Source organism: Diadema setosum, chromosome 19, assembly GCF_964275005.1.
Source record: "Diadema setosum chromosome 19, eeDiaSeto1, whole genome shotgun sequence".
NCBI lineage: Eukaryota > Metazoa > Echinodermata > Echinoidea > Diadematoida > Diadematidae > Diadema > Diadema setosum.
Window position 1 is genome coordinate 12,617,365 of NC_092703.1, and position 20,531 is coordinate 12,637,895.

General features: G+C 40.6%; 2 protein-coding genes across 2 annotated transcripts in view; one reads left to right on the forward strand and one right to left on the reverse strand.

Annotated features, from left to right (window-relative positions):
* Nucleotides 1-234: 234 nt before the first annotated feature.
* LOC140242276 (trafficking protein particle complex subunit 10-like) overlaps nt 235-20,531 on the reverse strand; it is a 30,759-nt gene continuing 10,462 nt past the window's right edge. Inside the window, exons 7-21 of the mRNA XM_072322019.1 lie at nt 19,892-20,139; nt 18,854-19,000; nt 17,614-17,805; nt 15,461-15,552; nt 14,203-14,343; nt 13,585-13,703; nt 12,349-12,702; nt 11,330-11,505; nt 10,558-10,696; nt 9,672-9,949; nt 7,399-7,496; nt 3,395-3,518; nt 2,289-2,492; nt 1,037-1,415; nt 235-454 (exon numbers count right to left, since the gene is read on the reverse strand). Of these exons, the coding sequence (XP_072178120.1) occupies nt 261-454; nt 1,037-1,415; nt 2,289-2,492; nt 3,395-3,518; nt 7,399-7,496; nt 9,672-9,949; nt 10,558-10,696; nt 11,330-11,505; nt 12,349-12,702; nt 13,585-13,703; nt 14,203-14,343; nt 15,461-15,552; nt 17,614-17,805; nt 18,854-19,000; nt 19,892-20,139 (2,885 nt within the window). The 3' untranslated portion in view covers nt 235-260. The remainder of the gene's footprint in view (nt 455-1,036; nt 1,416-2,288; nt 2,493-3,394; nt 3,519-7,398; nt 7,497-9,671; nt 9,950-10,557; nt 10,697-11,329; nt 11,506-12,348; nt 12,703-13,584; nt 13,704-14,202; nt 14,344-15,460; nt 15,553-17,613; nt 17,806-18,853; nt 19,001-19,891; nt 20,140-20,531) is intronic.
* Nucleotides 5,955-6,797, forward strand: LOC140242835 (uncharacterized). The gene has a single exon (XM_072322588.1). It carries the CDS (start codon nt 5,955-5,957, stop codon nt 6,795-6,797), a length of 843 nt encoding a protein of 280 aa, XP_072178689.1.

Sequence of the window (20,531 nt, forward strand, 5' to 3'; positions counted from 1 at the left end):
AAGCACTATGAATTTGCACATAAATTCCCTTGTAAATGTCATAAAACATTGAAACTTTCTGGGATGAGAGTTTAGTTCACACAGCCATTGTCTCCATAGTTCCATAATTGCAGGTAATACCTATCCTTCACAAGCACTATGAACTTGCACAAGAATTCCTTTGTAAATGTCATAAAACATCAAAACTTTCTGGGATGAAAGTTTGGTTCACGCTGCAGCAGCAGATAGCAGTTCCTGACTCAGAAACACAGACTGCTTCTTCAGGACACTGCAACCTCCACCGTGCTCAGGTTGCACTCCGGTAGGACTCGTATCTGGCACGCCTTGCTCCTGTAGTAGACCTGGCTGTCACGGAATGGCAAGATGGTGGGCTTTCTGTCGGAGGAGTTGCTATGGTGATGAGATGCCTGGTTGTTGGCATTGGTTGTGTTCGTTTCAGCCGACGGTTTCCCATCTGTGGTCACAAAGTGGGGCAGAAATCAGGTATGAATATTGTTAAATGTTACAATATCATGATGAGAAAAACAATGTTCTTTTTTTCTGAAAACAATGTGTAACTTCCAAAGAAATAAAAAAAATTTAAAAATCCAACACTTTATGCACTTCATTATGCAATGAATGTATACCAGTCCTGACAAATACCACCTTGCTTTAAACTGCAAGGAATACAATTAGGTCAAGGCCAGCTTTAGAAACGTTCAGGGTCAAAAAGTTATGAACACTTTAAACTTGCATATCTCTGATCTCTGAACTCAAAATTCACATCCCGTTATTGGTTCATGTTCTCAGACACGACAAAATTCATCAGTAAAGTTTTGTTCACAATTTACTGACACTGCAGTTTTGATTTTGCTAAACAATAATAATAATAATGATAATGAAATTTTAATAACGCATATAACAAATGAATGTTCCCTATGCCCCTTACAATCTCATCACAAAACATACTGTAATCAACAACTTACTTTCAACACACACACAATGAATGGACAGACATAAAAACACAAAAACCACATGAGTTGCAGAGTAAGCTTACCCTTTGCCTGTACACCAGTCATGTACTGGCTTAACCTGATGGCAGGCATGGGCAGAAAACCAGCCACAAGCGGGATGACCTCTAGTGTCACCTCTGTGACCTCTGACCCTTTGGTTGGCATGGTAACGACACCGGTGCTGCGCCCACAGACTGCCCACATGCCTCCGTCCGTGTCGATCTCGTACATGAGAGAGGACACACTCTGGACTGTGGGCGTGAGTGGGGTATTTGTGGGCGTGTCTCCAGATGAGTTCGCCACGGCAACTGTGGTGGGCGTGTCCAACATCTTGATTGTGACATCAAGGGAGCAGAGGGTGCCTGCTTTGCAGAGCTCCTCCTTCGGGGGAGGTTTGATGATCGAGGTGATTTCAAACAGAGTCTGTGGCCAAAAGATAATAAGGTCAAGTGGAAAAAGGTCAGGGAAGCACATTGCAGTATAAATATCAAACAGCCAGTATACCACAAACATATGATGCAAGTAATTCCCTTTTTGAGCTCAGCATCTGGATATTGATTGACTATAGTTATGCACCACTACATCAGCTAAACTAACAGGTACAACATCATGCAAAACGTTTCACATGCAAGACACTACACAACAAATATTTTACTTGCATTACTGAACCATGCCTGGCTTTCGATTATCTAAATTGTTTTGCTACAATGATATTGTTCTAAGACTTATGGTTGAATAAATAAAGTCAGGTTTAGCAAGAGTAGGTACAAACCACAATTTCTCACCTGTCATGACAATGAATTTGCATGTGAAATACAAACAGCTAATTTTATCTAGAATTTCAACCAAGTTTGTTCCTCATCAAATTTTGCATGCATATGCCACCAAGCGCGCGCACACACACACACACAAACACAAAAGATAAATTTATGTGGTCTAAATTACTGATAGAGTTTTATCACCCATCTTCTAAAATAGGTGACAGCCAGCCGTGGTTTATGCATGCAGTATGAACTTCGAAATGCAAACAAACTCAGAATACGTCTTCCTGTTTCATATTAACAATTTAGGCTTTAGAGGCATTTGCGTTTTATCCAATTTACAAGAACAAATACAATGTATCATCCGTGCTTGTGTGCAGGTGTGTATGTTACTTTTGTATATGATGGCAGAATCACCATCAATATACTATTAACAGTGAAATGCTTTGAAATTGCAGTGACAGAAGCTGCTATTTAGACGTCATGTAATTATGAACAAGAGGACCAACACAAAGATCAAGTGCGGAGTGCAAACCTGATAGTTTTCAATGTCAAATTCGTAGAAGCTCTTTCTATCACAAGTGGAGTCATCGGGAATGGCTGCACTCTCCGCATCCAGATTCAGATCGAGTGGCCTGTAGGTGACTGAGAACTGTAGACTAGTCATATCCAAGGGCCAGGATTCTGTGCAGGGTTTGGCCTCCCATAAGTATGACACTGTCTTCCCTGGTTGAAGTGGCTGGGTGACAAGACAAACATTAATTATTCAATGGTTTATTTAATAAAAGTCATCACTTTGCAGTCAAAAGGCAGAATTGCACATGATCTTTTACAGTGCTGTTTGTGTATACCACAAAACATCTAGTAACTTTAACAAACAAATTACTCAGGAGCTAAAAACTGAATACCTTACTTAATGAATGTTTATGAAAGAGCAGAATTGGCAATAGGGACTAACTCCTGAGTAGCAGTATGCACACTACTGGACACTATTATACACAGAGTAACACCCATGACATCACAACATTTCCTGTTCAAATAGACTGTCAACATAATAAAAACATTTATTACCATACATCATAAAAACTCATTAAAAAACATCATTACATGCAGCATCTCAAAATATTAGGATCATGTTCCTGGTCCACAGTAACATTTACCCCCAAAAAAAGGAAAAAAGTGTGGGATCTAAGAAAGAGGGTGGAGAAGAAAGAAGTTGTCACAGTGAAGAGAGACTCACACACACAGGTTGATACTTACACACGCACACATCTATATTTGCACATACGTACACTTGTATATGTAAACATATCTGCATGATTATAACTTGTTTACACAAGCAAATACCAATACCCAGATAATTGTGAGTATACTATACATGAATACAAATATGCACACAATTATGCACAACTGTGCACACAGTATGGAAGAAAGAGAGGAACAGGGGCATTACAGTGACATAACCTACATACGGGGAAGAAAAGCAGAGAGGGGGGAAGTTCTGAAGAAAAAAAAAATACAACTATCAAAATATAATTTGACGAATAAAGTTACTTATAAATTGGCTGATTAAGGAACTTCAATGTCAACATCAAAGACATCGAATTTCCTATTTTCCGACTTCCTTGAATGAGTACTCACAATAGACGTAAAGCGAAATGAAGGTGTCAGCGTCAGCGACCTTTCACCTCTGACCTCAAGAGACCCATTACTCAATTCAAATGAAGGGCGACCACAGCTTTGCACAGAGACCTGCAGGAACTTCCTAGTAACATCATAATGATAACAGGACATTGCTGTATTGTAAAGGACTAATCCACATATCTTGGGCTAACTCTAAACAGGAATGCATTACTGTATTTGTCACAATCTTGTCACGCTTCTTGTATTCCTGAGACTGTTATCTCCTAAAGCACATGGCCTTTGATCTGTGATACATACCGGTACTTTGGTAATCTTGTTCAGTAATCAGTAATAATGTAGAAGTATGCGTGGTACCTCCATTCTGGCCAAACAAACACTGTCTAAGTCAATCAAACTCCCCTTTGGAGGGAAGATTATTATGTTGCTCTTCCTGATCATGCCAAATGATTGTAAAGTCTGTGCTGAAACTCCAATCTAGTGAGAGGGGCACCAGATAGGGAACTGACAGCCTTTCTCTTAAATTGCTCTCTCAATAAAACGATCTTTAGATTTAGATAGAAATGAACGTGACAATTGGGGAAAAGCATGGACTGCTACTTGTTTTAACACACTTATGGTACACATTGTTCCTCTTAGTATGCACCATTTTTGTCAGTGCATCAATATTCACCCTAAAGGTATATATCTGTGACCATGCATCACAAAATGAACAAAAAGTCGCACCCCTTGATTTTACATGAGGACCTCAAAAAGGTGAAACAGGTCAACCAAGTCAATCTTGAGATTTCACACTTTCTGAAAGACCTATTCTTCGTCTACACTATTCTTAAGTTTGGGGTCATAAAATGAATTAGAAAGTGTTTTCAGCATTTTTTCTGCAACCCCTTTTCTGTAGAGTAGTGCGATTAGGTACGTCTTCAGAGGTCCCTTTTCATTTCTCTAAATCGCTTTCAACTCTAATAACTTTTGAAAGATAGTGCTACTGCTTTGAAAGTTGGCATTCATTATGGACAGAATGTGTTAATTGAGCATGCTCAATTTCAGCTTAATCTGATAATCCCTTCATTGTTGTTGCTACGTTGGTTTACATCCCCTTTTTTTGTCTCATTCATCACACAGACAGCACGGTTTGGAAAGATTAAGCGCTTTTTATAGACCCTTTACTTCAGAGCCTCTTTTCTCAGTTCACACCTTTCCAGAGTGTGTGCTTTCTTTCAAATATTTAGATAGGCTAGGAGAGTCCATTTGAATTGAGTCACTCATCATTTTAAAGCTTAGAATCTGCTTTTTCAATATCTGCCATTAACTAAAAATCCATGTCTGGCGACTTTTTGTTGGTTTTGTGATGCAGGGTCACATATGTATTAAAACACAGGTAAACTAAGAGCTTTGGGGAATTTTTGTTGTTGATTATCTTCAATCATCCCAAAGTGACAGATTCTGTTGTTACAACATTGTACTTAAGGTGTAGCAATATAATATGTATGTGTGGTGTGTGTATGTAGGTTTGCATAATTGTATGCATATGTGTGTACTTATGTGTGTGTGTGTGTACATGTAGGTATTTGTAACTGTCTGTCTGACTACCTATGTGTTCACACAAAATACACTTATCTACAACATTGAAATGACAGAACAGTGTAAGTGAAAGAGTGGCAGATATGGCAAAATGATATACTTTATTATAAAATGGATATATGGATCCTAATCAAATGATTGGCTAAGAGCCGGTCACATGACATGCATCATTTCCACTGTTACGTCGACCGTGCATTTTTTTCCTAGCAAGCGTGCAATTTTTTCCTAGCAAGCGTGCATTTTTTTCCTAGCATGCGTGTGCTTCAATGTGACTGCTAATAATAAATCGAGCAGCACGTACCGATTAAAGCAGCGCGCATACGTGTTCGTATCTCGTCCCTGGGGATCACTAGGGACCTACGCGCTGGCCGCTGCACGCAGCTAGCCAGTTAATTTAGCTCAATTTGTGCCGGTAGATCCAGGTCTAACATTACATCGAACATCTCTTCGAAGAACTTTTCCAATCTTATATTGATTTATTTTGATTCAAAGAATGGCGACAGCTCCGAATTTTCAGATACTTTCTGAAGAGGAATTACAACAATTGCTGGATGGAACTGATGCGCCGAGTACCAAACGCTCCATCAAATTTGGATTTTCTAAACTGCAGGAATTTGCATTGATTCAGAACATCAATCTCGCAGACAGAACCATTCCTGAACTAGATCACCTTTTGTGTTCCTTTTATGCATCTCTTCGAAAGTCAGATGGGACTCTATACACAAAGAAAAGTCTACAAGCGATATGGTATGGAGTGCAGAGGCATTATCTTGATCAGCATGACATGGACATTTGTTCTAAAGTTCAGTTTCCAAAGAGCGTGAAGATGTTTAAAGCTGTGATGATAAAGCTTAAACATGAAGGTAAAGGGGTTGTTAATCACAAAATCGTCATTTCAAGTCAAGATATGGAGAAGATAGCTACATCTTGTGATACCAATGACCCAGCCGGCCTTCAGAATAAGGTTTTCATGGACGTCATGATATATTTTTGCAATCGTGGTCGAGAGAATCTGAGATCCATGACGGCTGAAGATTTCTCCCTTAAGACAGATGAAGATGGACTCCGTTATATCACTAAACGCGATCAATTGACGAAGAACAATAGAGAAGATCAAGACGAATCCTCCAACATGGGTGTGATGTACGAAGTGCCTGGCTGTGAAAGGTGTCCCGTCAAATCTTTTCTCAAGTACAAGTCTAAACTCAATCCGATGTGCTCATGTTTCTGGCAAAAACCCAAGCAAAAGATGCCAGAGAATGGAAATGACCCGTGGTATTGCAACGCTCCACTGGGTGTGAACACTCTGGGAAACAAAATGAAGGACATTTCTACTAAGTCTGGATGTAGCAAGATCTACATGAATCATTGTTTGAGGGCCACTTGTATCACAACTCTGGACACTGCAGGGTTTCATGATATCATGACTGTAAGCGGTCATCATAGTGAGCAGTCAATTAAAAACTACAGTAAAACAAGCGACAAAAGAAAGAAAGAAATGAGTACCATGCTCGGTCAGAAACTGAATGAAGCCGGCACAGAAGAAACGCAACCAAAAAAAGGTAAAGCACAACCTTTGACTCTGCAAATGGTTCAAAGTCGTGACTCAATGGATAGCGCAGCTGTTTCTACAATGCCTGGTCCTAGTAAGGGCTCAGACTTAGAGTTAGATCTAGACCTGGATCTACCGGCAGATCTGACACGTCGCGCACCAACATCAGTTTCGTTGTCGCAAGAAAAACATCTGCATCAAGATTTCTCGAGCAAACAACAAATATTTAATTTCCATGGATGCAATGTGAACATCTATAACAAGACCTAGACTATTTAGGTCCTACGTTAGACTACATGTAAATAGCGTTTTGGATTTTTCATTCAACCTTTTCAAGTTTAACTGTTGCCGGCGTTTTGCTTTCGAGGCTGAGGAGGGACATGATCAACGCCCCTGGGTGAGTAGACTACCATTTTGCCAGTACCAAATCACGATTAGATCTATGCATGTAGACCGTCTACCTACAATACGTACCGTAATGTAGGCTAGAGTTTGTTCATAATTATGATTGTGAATGTGAAGCAGGTTTTGTTGTTGATCTACATGTAATGTTAAGCCTAACTTTTACTAGATCTAGACTAACGTTAAGACATTTAGATTTCACTTGATTTATCAAATGACAAGGATCCATATATTTCATTTTATAAAACAAATAACATGCGACTCTCGTTCGTGCATCAGATCAAATTAGCGCATTTGATAACTTCAGAATTGTCCAAAGCCACTCCGCTGCGCATCGTGGATTCAGACAATTACTAAAGTTATCGCATGCGCTAATTTGAACCAATGCACTCAGAGCCGTGCGTTATTTGTATACTATTGCATGTTTGTGTTTGCATTCACATAAACTGAAACAAAAGGATTCACTCACCTTTGCCCAGCAGTGTAAATCTTGTGGTGGAATGTGAAAGGATTGCTGAATTCAAGGGTCGTCATTACAGTCTCTGACCATGGACACTCCACAGAGAACTGTAGTAAAGAGAAATGCATTTCCAGAAGGGATAAGAACGTACTTGTAAAAGTGACATTACTTCTACATGGTGAAATATATACTTTGCATCATAATGCTAAGCATGCAAGAATTAATAAGGGCTGTAATAAAGAGAAACTGGGAGGAGATCATGGCATTTTTTCATGAAAAAAGTTGGTATGTTATGCTTAAAGTCCTGTTTACCTTTGGGAGCAGTGATTTAAAAAATTTTCAAGATATTACATTTGATTCATATGTGTAGGTCTCTTGTATCACAAAACATCCTACCAAATAAAATTTTCGCATTGAAGGAAATATCAGTATTTTTATGCCTCCGCCACGAAGTGGTGCCGGAGGCATTATGTTTTCGGGTTGTCCGTCCGTCCGTCCGTCCGTCCTTCCGTCCGTCCTTCCGTCCGTCCGTCCGTCCGTCCGTCCGTCCGTCCGTCCTTCCGTCCGTCCGTAATGAATTTTGTGGACAAGGTAACTATCAAAACCTGTTGAGGTATCCTAATGAAACTTAGCATGTATGTGTATTAGGGGGTGAAGTTGTGCCTATCAACTTTTGGGTGCACATGCTCAAGGTCAAAGGTCAAAAGGTCAAGGTCAAATACATAAAATTTCACTTTTTCCACCATATCTATTGAATGCCTGAAGATATTTTCTTGAAACTTAGTGTATACATGTATTACCCAATTAAGATTCTCTGGTGAAAGTTTGCGTCATGAGGTCAAAGGTCAAAGGTCAAAAGGTCAGGGTCAAATACATGAAATTTCACTGTTTTCGCCATATCTATTGAATGCCTGAAGATATTTTCTTGAAACTTAGTGTATACATGTATTACCCAATTAAGATTCTCTGGTGAAAGTTTGGGTCATGAGGTCAAAGGTCAAAGGTCAAAAGGTCAAGTAAAAATATCAAAACTTCTTTTTTTTTTCTCCGTGCCTTGGAAAATTGTTCAAGGTATCTTCATGGAACATAGTATATACATGTACTGACTGGAAGTGATTATCTAGAGAATGTAGGGTTCATGGGGTCAAATGTCAGGGGTCAAAGGTCAAGTGCAACACTTCAAAATTTTACTATTTCCCTCATATTTATGCAATGCCAGCAGGGTTATTAGTTTTTAACACTTGGTGTATGCATGTGTAACCTAATAGAATTTCTCTGGAAAGTTTTTTTTTCTTCTTTTTTTGCCTCAAAGGTCAAAAGGTCAAAGATCAAGTGAAAGTGCTGAACTAACTTTTTCCTCCATATCTCGAAGTGGCTCAAATTATCTTGAAACTTAGTACATATTATGCATGTTCTACCTGAAAGTGATTATCTTATGCATTTTAGGGTCAAGGGCGAGATGAAAATGGTAACAATTTACTATTCAATTCAGAAATTGCACTTTTTCTCCACACCTGTACCTTGAAAATTACTCAATGCCTAAATGTATGAATGGGTCAAAGTCAAGTTAAAGTCCTTAAATCCCTAGATACATGCTCTCCTATTCATCCAATTAAACCTAGGTCAAGGAAGGTGAACATTCAACACATTTGTGACAAACTTGTCATTTCAATATTTTGCCAATTTTGTGAAAATGTAATCACACATTGTCCACATGTACTATCTAGACCTATTGGGAAAATCATGCATTATGGCGGAGGCATACCAGTCGCCAAAGCGACATTTCTAGTTCTCAATAAATCATAACTGTAGACAGTTTAGTCTGGAAACATTTTTATTATAACCATTGTTCACATTTTGTGTATTTAACAATACATAACATCGATTATAAGGATTCAAATTTTTACAGTGGCTGTTTCTATCCCTAACTCATTTTAGAACTATTTTAAAGCACTAATGCCAGGTTTTTGTTTCATCTGCAAATGGTAAATTATGCCTTTAAATGTTTACACTTTAATGTAAATATGCAATAGGGAGATTTGTGGAGAGTTTTTTTTTGTCCCTCGGATAGGACATAAAATGGAGGTCCTGTGTATGAGAGAGTAACAACTCTACACGTAAAAGATCCCGCTTCATTCATTCATCGCAAAGAGCAGGGTGTTTAACCCGGTGAAGTGGTCCTACCTCACATCCAACTGGACCCCATGGAAGACCAGCTTAACGTAGCTGAATATGGGCTATCCAGCCATCTTCTCAGATGGGAAATGAACAAACAAACAAACCTGAATGTTTTCCTTCTCTTCTCTCTCTGCAGCCATCTGTCGACCCATCTCGGCCACGATGCAAACCTTCAGGGCGATCTCGCTGTAGCTTTTGACGTCTCGCAGGAACCGAATGATCCCTCCCTCCGGGGAAGACTGCACCTCGTACGCCTCCTTCTTGGAGGGGAGGACGCCGAGCGCAGCGGGTGTGGTGATGGCCAGGGAGGTTCCCATGGCGACGGGGGAGTGGCCGGTGGTGAGGCTGAGGTTTACAACTTGTGGAATGCCAGACAGGAGACCTGGAAAAGATGATTGGAATATCACAGGAAAGACAATATTATAGTTCTGCCTAACAATTATGAAATAGTAGCCCTCAAAAGGTGGATTACCTCTTTCTTTCTTTTTTCTTCTTTTAGATACGCACTGTAGATCTGTAGAAACAACAGCACACACCTGGTATGTTGATATGCAAGAAATGATTAACTTCACAAAGTATGACCCAACTAGAAATTTAACGAAATGCTTGGTGTATTCTGCTTTGCCTAACTACAGGAAAACCACACATCAAAGAAATGAAATTAGCCTAACCCATCTCTGGGTCCCATCCTATTCCACCGTCGTAAGTTGAAAAAAAAAAAAAAAAGGATGGAAAAGGTGAAGTTTCCTTCATGAAATCAAAACAACTATTGGGAATGGGTCATACATATTCTTACAGAACAACTTACAAATTACTCTGTATCATACAGACATACATCCACAAAGGGCAATGCTCTTGAAGGACACAAGATGAAAAAAAAATGTTCCTGAAATGGTCAAAACTAAACAAAAAAAGAGACACAAAATATGCTTTCCCAACATGAGGAGCATACATGTACCTCACAAGAGATTTAGGGGACATATTACTCACCAGACTTGGAAGATATGGACAGCTGCGCTTCTTTGCTGAACACTTCGATCTCCAGACAATCTTCAATGTTGGCCAGAAACTCTGCGTTGTTGATCTTGAAGACGAGCTGCCGAACCTGGAATGTACCATTCTCCTCCGACTTGACGTGGTAAGGGGCAAAAGCAGACATCAAAATGATGAGATGGCGTTCAAGATGCCCCTTTGTACCTACCACTCCAGGCAATACATTACATTTGGCAAGACTTTCACTGCTGCAGATCTGTCAAACCTCTCTGACCTTTCAACATGTGACCTCTGAATTCTCATTGCAAGTCTGGTACTGTTCTCTTCTAGAAACATCTGTTACTGTGAATATTGTTCTTTTAAACCTCATGGATCACTCGAGGTGCAAACTTGAATAGATACACATACTTGCACAATTACACTTCTGTTCATTCTATGATCTCAGGAAATAGAGGGGGAGGAATTATTGTAGGGTATTTATCACACACAAGTATCTTCAGAGAGATTCAAGTATACTGTATACGCTGTTATTTTCGCATACAGATATTTTTGCGAATGACGAGGTCACAGACATTTTTGCAAGATGTTATTTTCGCGAATTGACGCCGGCGCTTACGTTAATGCTCTATCAACAGCACGCATGGAGGCATCTTCGCGTGTTGTTAAATTTGCGATCCAACTGTGATTCGCGAAATTCGCAAAAATTAAACCCTCGCGAAAATAACAGCTTATACAGTATGTTCATTGGCTCTCCACGTAGCAGCTTTACCTTGAATTCAAACTCTACAACATTTCTCCCAGGTTGCATCTCCACATGCTCCAACATCAGTGACCTGGAGCACGTCTCCTTGACAACCACATCCTTGGTTCTGCCCAGAGAGGAGGAGCTATCCTGCCTCTGCAGCACAGCTTGGGCGTTGCGGCAGACCAGAGTGCTCAGCTCAACTGAAGATATGAATGATTGAGAGAGGCACAATAATGTAACCAGCAGCACAACTACTGTATAAGTGGATATTTTCGTGGGGCTAATTCTTCGCGCTTGGCCGGGTAAGAGTTACGCATACTTTTATTATCGCACTAGTTTCGGATTGCACGCAATGTGCGAAAATCTTAACACTGCGAAAATTTCCAGTTTTACAGTACACACAAAACAAAGTCATCTGACAAAAGGACAACATTTTGATTATTCTGTTCCATCTTAAGATGTACTTCTGTTGAATTCTTGTTTGTTAAATGATGTTCTACTTTGTGGGATTTTGTTCACTATCAGATCAGCTTCCTTTCTAAAATGAATTATCATTCTATCAGGCAAATATTTTCTCCACTAAAATATCAGCTTTGAAATCTGTCTTATCTGCTGCTTCCACTGGAAAAGCACAGGAAGCAAACTCTGCTCATTTCTTCCGACAGAACTGACAGAAATCACAAATGCTAATTGTTAGCTGTTAAATATATCACAAAAGTGCTTTGACGCGTGGACCACACTATGCTGCCAATTTCTGGGTAATGTTACAGTAATGGTACTCATTCTTCACTTTTAACAGCAATAAACTTCGGATATGATACGCACTCTACTAAAATGCAGATCATTCCCTTGAAATGTGTACACGGTTTAGAAAAACTTTGGTCAGAGTTATATGAGGGTTGATCCTGAAGAGGCATTTAATATTACTGCAGTTACCAAAATGTTTAGAAACTGAAGTGGTAAACCATATCATAATTGAAAACAAATAATAATATATCTAAACTGACTCCTTGATGATTGATAAAGAGAAAATTTGAATTTACTATCCACTTCTCCAGCCATCTTGACCTCAGATTGGAAGTCAGGGGTCACGCCAACCCCACCCTTCTCCCTGACCCTTGACGCGGCCTCCAGGTTCCTCAGTCTCTGCAGGCTGTCCTGGGAGGGGCTCTTCTCCATCCCCATTGGCTGGCCGTCAGTGGCCACACCCCCTGCCATGGACTGATCATGCAGCTGCAGAGTGATCAGGTCCACCGTGATTGGTGCGGGGAGATGTGAGATGAAGGTGACTTTGATAGAGACGGCCTCCTCTTTGCCAACATGACCATCGGCAGGGTCGACAAAAAGGGCCGGCAAGGCGCATATCGTGTCCAGTGGAATGAGAGAGTTGCTGTCCCCTGCAAAACATACAACATTCAGTCCTCATTAGATACTGTACACACTGATCATTTCGCGAATGACACTTGATAAGTTTTCAGTTTTGCACTTTTTGGTCTTCAGGTTATCATTATTTACTTATTGCAAAAAACAAAAACAAACAAACAAACCCACAAATATTCAGAAGAAAGTGTGACTTTTCAAACAAACCGTTTTGTTTAAACATTGGTTGAAATGAGATTAAATCTCTCAGAAACAAAACAAAAAAAAGTACCAGTATTCAAAGGATTTGAGCAAGGGGCCTGATAGCATGGAATTGGGACTCTACTATTTGTAGTCACTTGATATTGCAATGCTAGTGTGCTGGCCTGGAACAATGTGTGAGGGGAAGACTATTATCTTTATCATTTTGATCAATAATTTTTCATGATTATTTTGGCAACTGAGAGTCTAAAATTTGCAAAATTCACAATAATAAAACAAAAACGAAAATTTCAGTGTATCAAGTACCTTGTGTTAATGTTTGTTTTTCTATCAAAACATATGTGACAAGAAGTTGCGTTCTACATTCCACTCAAACAATGTGAATGAATACAGCTGTATAGAAGTGGCATATTGTTGAGAATCTGAACGAACCAAATCATTTCACAGCTGTCACCACTGGAATTTGTAAACTCACAAAATGGTATTCACACTTTAGCAACACTGTTGCACTGCAATGTAACTGATACCAAATGTTTTGGGGTGGGTTATGTTGTCAGAGGGGAAGGTGGTTGTTTTCTGGGCAGGGCCAGATGATTTGAATGGTTCAAACTCAGATTTCTCCCTAAAATTCCCTTGTGACCAGTAACAAGGAGTTCAAGATTATGTGTTCAACGGCCAATAAATACAACTTTAAATACCTGCATCTTCGCTCTGTTCGACCTCAGAGGTGAGGCATTTCATTTCCTCATAATAGGCCTGTCGCTCACTTTCTGGAAGCAGGGCCTCTGCAGCTACCTGACAGCACAGCTTCAGGTATGTGGGACTAAGAGTCAAGGAATCCAATATGTTGCACCAACAGTGACATCCCATGCACTGACCTGACCGTTGGTCTGACTTTCATTAGATTTTCCTCAAAGTTTACTTATACCATTGTCGCACCAGTTCAAATCAATGCACACAATTTGGTGACATAATGAAAGCATGCATTTAATTTTTAATGGTATGAAGATTAATTTTGGTCCAGGGGCCGTAGAACGGTTTGGCTCCCCCCCCCCCCCCAAAAAAAAAGAAAAGAAAATGGGGGGGGGGGGTGACCCTATCACTCCACGAGCTCCGGAAGGAGATTCTTCCCACCTAAAGGGGAGGGCAGAAGGGGGTACATTCTACATTGACTCTTGACACCAATCCATTTCCTCCCCCTGCATTGCATTATCACATGCAGAGTAATGGTAAGAGACAAAACATATACATGAATGGACGGAACTCTGAACAAAACAGCAGTTCGCGTGCGAAAGGGTTAAAACAGCAAAGGATATTTTTCTTTGTTGTCCAGTTTCTTGTGACACTCGGCCAGGTCCTTCCTGGTGGAGGCTACCAGCCAAGGCCACGCCTCCTTCTCATAGATCCTGAGGGCATCGGAGAGGAAGGTCTCTGCTTTGTGCAGCTCTCCCGTTTTCCTACACCATGAGAAATGAGATACAACTGTATGGGGTGGCAAAATGACAAGGCACTGCTCCTTATTTTTCCTCCACTTTTTTTTTTATGAGGTTTAACAACAACATGTTCATTCATTCAAGCGTATGGCACAGTGTGCCTGGTTGATACCGTTTGCTGACTATTGCAATATCACCTGGGGCGAATCATGAGGGACCGGCATCATTCGCCGTTTTCTTGTGAGGGTGGGTATATATGGGGACCACTTCACCGGGTTGGCACCCTGCTCTTTGCGATGAATGAATGAATGAAGTGGGATCTTTTATATGCACGTGCCGTGGCTAACATACACTTTGTACACACGGGACCTCCATTTGAATGTCCTATCCGAGGGACAGAGTGTTTTGCCTCTTACTAGAGGAGACGGAATGCTTACACACAACATTGCTCAGTGAGACTCGGGACTCAAATCCATGTTGCTTAGATGTTAAGGTAGACGTACTACCGACTGAGCCATATCCTCACCCTTGCCTCCATTGTAGCTGGATTACAGGCGCAAGCCACAACGCCCGGCCCTTAATAACATGTATATCACACACAACTGCAATTCTATTTGCATCAAAGCACTATTCATGACAAACTTTACTATTTGTTCCATTGAAGCAACTATTCATTCTGCAATGTTCTAATAGATGAACAACTTCACAGACAGTACTGAACCATCTTTCCCTTCTTCCCTCCTCCCCTAGCTAATTACTTCATTGGTGACTTACATTCACAGTAACTGACAACAACTACACTAATATTATTTGCATCCACCATACTGCTGCATATCACTTGTGAAATATTTTTAATCAATGAAGTTGTGTTCCCTCTACACTCATCCTCCACAAGACAGATACACTCACTGTCAGCAGCAGCCCCCCCCCCCCCTTCTCATTTCATAGGTGACTTACTTTGAGTATAACTGACAATGATTCCAAGTAGCACAACAACATGTAACCTTGAATATTTCTTGCAAATTACAACATGAGCTGCACACACTGCCAGCCACCACATTTCTAAGGCTGATATGCACTGCACCTGCTTGCCACTGTCTAAAAACCTTCCGGAGAGTTTCTGCAGATGCAGTGTACTTACATGTAAAACTTGGCCAGGTCTTGGCCGATCAGCCTTGCCGAGCGCATCCGTCCAATGTGCTTAAAGGTTCCCATGGCAAGCTCAGACAGTTCCTGGATTGTAAGGACAACAAGCAGAACAGTACAAAACAAGATTGTTTCCCAGTAAGTCAATGTGTGCTGTCAGCATTGTGTTTTGAGGGCGTTGACTATGCAAAAGTATGCCAGGGCAATAGCTCTTCTGCTGCTGTCTTGTTCATATTTGTAATTGTGAAATACCAAAGTATATATTTTCTTCTGCAATGATTACTTTGGGCATTAGGCAGTCTGTTCTTGTAAAAGTCCCTTGTCTATACATCTTCCACTGTAAATATTCTCCATTCACTGTGATGCTAGAATATTGGGAGGCATATTCCCATATTACTAACAATAGATGATGTATGGTCATTGGATGCCATTCTAGTTGTCAAACTTCCAATTGAGCAAAATATTAAGGAATCCAATGGATTGAACAGAGTTGTCAACTTTTGTCACATTTAAAAAAAAAGAAAGTGACCGCCTGACAAGACATGGTTCTTGTTGGTGTTGTAATTGTTACTGTTTTAATTGATGTCAAAATGTCAGTCCAGATGCTATTTCTGTATCATTATTCCCAGCAACCCCATGCTGGGAGACTCCACAATCATGCAGCCAACATCATCTGGACCTTGTTGCATAAAATCATGATAACTTTGGAATTGACGGTAACTCTGCAATCAATGGCACCATTGCAAACTTCTCAGCTTTGATTGACTATAGAATGGTGATGCTATGGAAGTTACCATAGATTGCTGTGTTACCTTTGGGAGCAGTGATTTAAAAAATGTTAAAGATATCACATTTGATGCATATGTGTAGGTCAGTTGTATCACAAAACATCCTACCATATCAAATTTTTGCAATAAAGCCTAAAATATATGGAGATATCACTATTTTTCTCAATAAACGAAATCTGTAGATGGAGGAAACATTTTTATCATAACTATGATCACATTTTGTATACTTAACAAGGAAAAGTAGAAATTACGCGGTGCGTAATATATGTCCCCGCCGGAAGTAGCATTTTGTAACAAAATGTGCAATATAGGTAAAAAATCAAGGTCAAAAGTCAAGGAAGTCAAAGGTCAAAATTCTGTGTAGAAGTTTTGAAGCCCTCACCTAGTGCCATCACATAAAGCAAATGGAATCGAAATTGGGTTAGAAATGGCGAAGGAGTAGCATTTTGTAGCCAATGTACAATATAGGTCAAAAATCAAGGTCAAAGGTCAAAGAAGACGAAGGTCAAAATTCTGTGTAGAAGTTTTGAAGCCCTCACCTAGTGCTATCACATAAAGCAAACGGAATCGAAATCGGGTTAGAAATGGCAAAGGAGTAGCATTTTGTAGCAAAATGCACAATATAGGTCAAAAATCAAGGTCAAAGGTCAAAGAAGTCAAAGGTCAAAATTCTGTGTAGAAGTTTTGAAGCCCTCAACTAGTGCCATCATATAAAGCAAACGGAATCGAAATCGGGTTAGAAATGGCGAAGGAGTAGCATTTTGTAGCAAAATGTACAATATAGGTCAAAAATCAAGGTCAAAGGTCAAAGAAGTCAAAGGTCAAAATTCTGTGTAGAAGTTTTGAAGCCCTCACCTAGTGCCATCACATAAAGCAAATGGAATCGAAATTGGGTTAGAAATGGCGAAGGAGTAGCATTTTGTAGCAAAATGTACAATATAGGTCAAAGGTCAAGGTCAAAGGTCACAACTGAAATTCTGTGTGGAAGTTTTAAAGCTCTATCATATAAAGCAAACAGAATCAAAATTGGCTCATAAATGACAGAGAAGTAGCAAATTGAACATTTTGATCACACACGGACGCACACACGGACGCACGGACGCACGGACGCACGGACACACACACGTACGGAGCCTGTTTCATAGTCCCCTGCTCGAACTCGTTCGGCGGGGACAACAATACTTAACATTGATTATATGGGTTCGAATTTTTACATGGTTGTTTCTATCCCTAGTTCTCATTTCAAAACTATTTTGAAGCACTAATGCTGGATTTTTGTTTCTGCTGCAAATGGTAAATTACGCCTTTAATTGTAAAGTTACCGTAGTTTCATGCAACATGGGCCAAGATTCTAACTCACCAGGTAGTGCTTGGTGAAGGCTTCCTGGGAGCTGAGAGCCTCCCGCAGCATCTGGTTGGGGCTGTTCTCCCTGGCGCCAATCTCCGCTGTCTGCCCCATCCCAGACAGGAGGTCCACCACCGAGTTCAGCTGCTCCGACGTCGGTCCAGCAGTGTCTGGCATCAGGCCGGCCAGCAGGCCCAACTCGTGCAACTATGGGGTAAAGGAGTGACAAGCTATCGTGCATACTCGAGCACAGATGACAGGCTATCGCGCCTACAAGTGTGCAGTTGAAGTAGTCGTGACTAACAGATGGTAACCTACACGTGTACTATTACAGAGCCTTAAAAAATTCCAAATTTACTTTCTTTTACAACTGCACGACAGTATCATGATTGTATGCTGAATATTTCACTTTAAACAGACAAAGCGTTGAACGGTGCAAACTGCAATGATTTCTTATATTCCCATCCTGTCCTGCTGCAGGTCATAAGGGGATAATGATATTAAAAACAATCAATCCATTAGCGGGAACAAGAAAAAGTACAACAACAATAATTTGAACCTCATAACTATGCTGCTGATGATTGCTGTCTTCATCATCATCTTTATTTCTATTATCAACATTGTTCAAAACACAAACACACAAATATTCAGGTGACGATGCACTTCAGTTCAGTTGATTAATTTGACTTGATACAAACATGATCACAGAATACACTGCAGATTACAGAATATATATAATACCCCCATTCCACAGAGATTTTCTCTCATCTGCCACTCATCGGAACCAAAATTTATTGCTTCTGGCCACCAACCAAAGTGTGATGGATCGATGTCTGATGAATCCAACTTGTGTTGGTTGACTATCATGTCAGTGTCAGACATGTCAGGTGGTGATCCGATGAGGTAAGATCGTCTGATGAAGGTCACACACCATGAGTCTGACACTCACCTAATAGTCAACCAACCAAGTCGGATTCATCAGACTGTGATCCGATACACTTCGGTGGGTGGCCGGAAGCAATAAACTTTGCTTCCGATGAGTGACCACTGAGAAAAAAATCTCTGTGGAATGGGGGTATAACACAGTAATGTGCCCGCATGACTGAAGACTAGACAAAAAAACAAAACAAAAGCAGCAATCACAACATGACATCGCAATAAATCTTGGGGGAAACTAGGGTAAACATCACATAGACTGGCTGCGCTCGGGAGAAACTCGGGTAAACATCACGCAGAATGGCTGCAGTAAACTGACCTTCTTCTGTGCGTAGAGCCAGAGGCTGGCCGTGTAATGAGAATAGGTGTTGATGTGGGCGGCATCGCTGCTCCTCTCGCACTTCTGCAGCACCTCCAGACAGCTCAGGAATACCCAGCATGCAATGCTCCCCTCTGGCATGCTCACCTGCCGTAGAAAAAAGACAACACTCCTAACTTAATCAAAAACAGCTCCGAGAAGCAACATTTCTGCAATTTGGTGGAAGACATGTATCTCTTTATTACACAACTTCTTTGCTCTTCATTGTTAGTATTTAAGAGCCTAAATGGTAGATAACAAAAAAAAAAATCCTCTCTCATTTGAACCCTTGCTTGTTTATAAATAGCTGCTTTTCTTAGTTGTGGAATTTGTAAGATTTACACTATGCTGCAGTAATATGACATCTGTGTACAGACCTTTTTGTTGCATGTGTAGAAGTAGTAAATTATGATTGTTGGCTACAGTTACATGCATACCAATGATGCGAAACAACTGTTTACTTACATATGGACCTAGATAGATGAAAACAAATGCACACACATGTACACACAAATGCTTTTATCTCCTAGTCCCACACAAACCAACTTCTGTAGCTACACGAAGGTGAATCCCAAAATACAAATGTTAAGTCACCTCAAGAACCTGAAATTCTCATCTCAGTCACGCATCAGGCTTGATAAGCCTGACATGGCACCTTGTGGCCACTTTGGGCTTACACAAAAAAAAATCAAAACCCTACACATGCATTCTACCAGTCACCTCAAAAGTCAAGTAGCCATTTTTGGTCCATATAAAATTCCATCCATGCTGACCTATGGTCCACATCACAAACACATGCACTACCAGTCACCTCAAGAACACAAGAATAAGCATCTGGTCCCAGTACAGCATCAAAGTTTTGAGCCCTGATTCCAGTCATAGTCACTTAGGGCCAAAAACATAATACTGTACTCTCCAAAAGAATCTTACACTTCTGGTCTACGCCTCTGAAACTTCATGGGCAGGGGGCAAAAAATGCAAGCACTAACTCTCGATTACCTCAAGAATCTTCAGCTCCTGGACGCAGTTGTGCATGAAGTTCTGAGCTCGATAGGCCACCTCCCAGGGTCTCTTGAGGAGGAAGAGCAGGGCAGCCTGGCGGGAAAACAGGTAGTTCCTGACATCCAGCAGGGTGGGCTTGCCCCTCTCCAGGAGCTCCCGCTTGTCCATGTTGACCGGCTTGGAGAGGTTCAGGCCGTCCCAGCAGTGACACGGGGCCTGAAAGTCCGACAGCCACTTTGGAGTTACTGCACGAGGGGGGGATGGGGGGGGGGGGGTTAAGAAAGGGACAGAAAGGGACAGAAAAAGGGACACATTAAGTGCTGTGTATTTACCTGGTACACCTATAACATTTCAAAAACCTGGTATTAAGTTTGCATGCATTAGTTGTTGCTACATCGGGCAAGCCTTGAAATGTTAGGGAACATATTCATCATGGAGGTGTACATAGAATTCTCATGAGTTCATAGACCAGTCTACAACACAGAAAAGAAAGCATTAAAACTGGTATTGAGACTTGGATCCAACAGAAATTGTACAGTGTAACAGTGCACTCCCACTATAACAAACAAAGTTATAACAAAATTTTGGACACAGCAAAGTAAAATCAGGGCCAAAAATAATCATCTAGATATCTTTA

Excerpts from the sequence above, each read along its gene's own strand:
- LOC140242835 (XM_072322588.1), top strand. The coding sequence starts at position 5,955 with ATGATATATTTTTGCAATCGTGGTCGAGAGAATCTGAGATCCATGACG.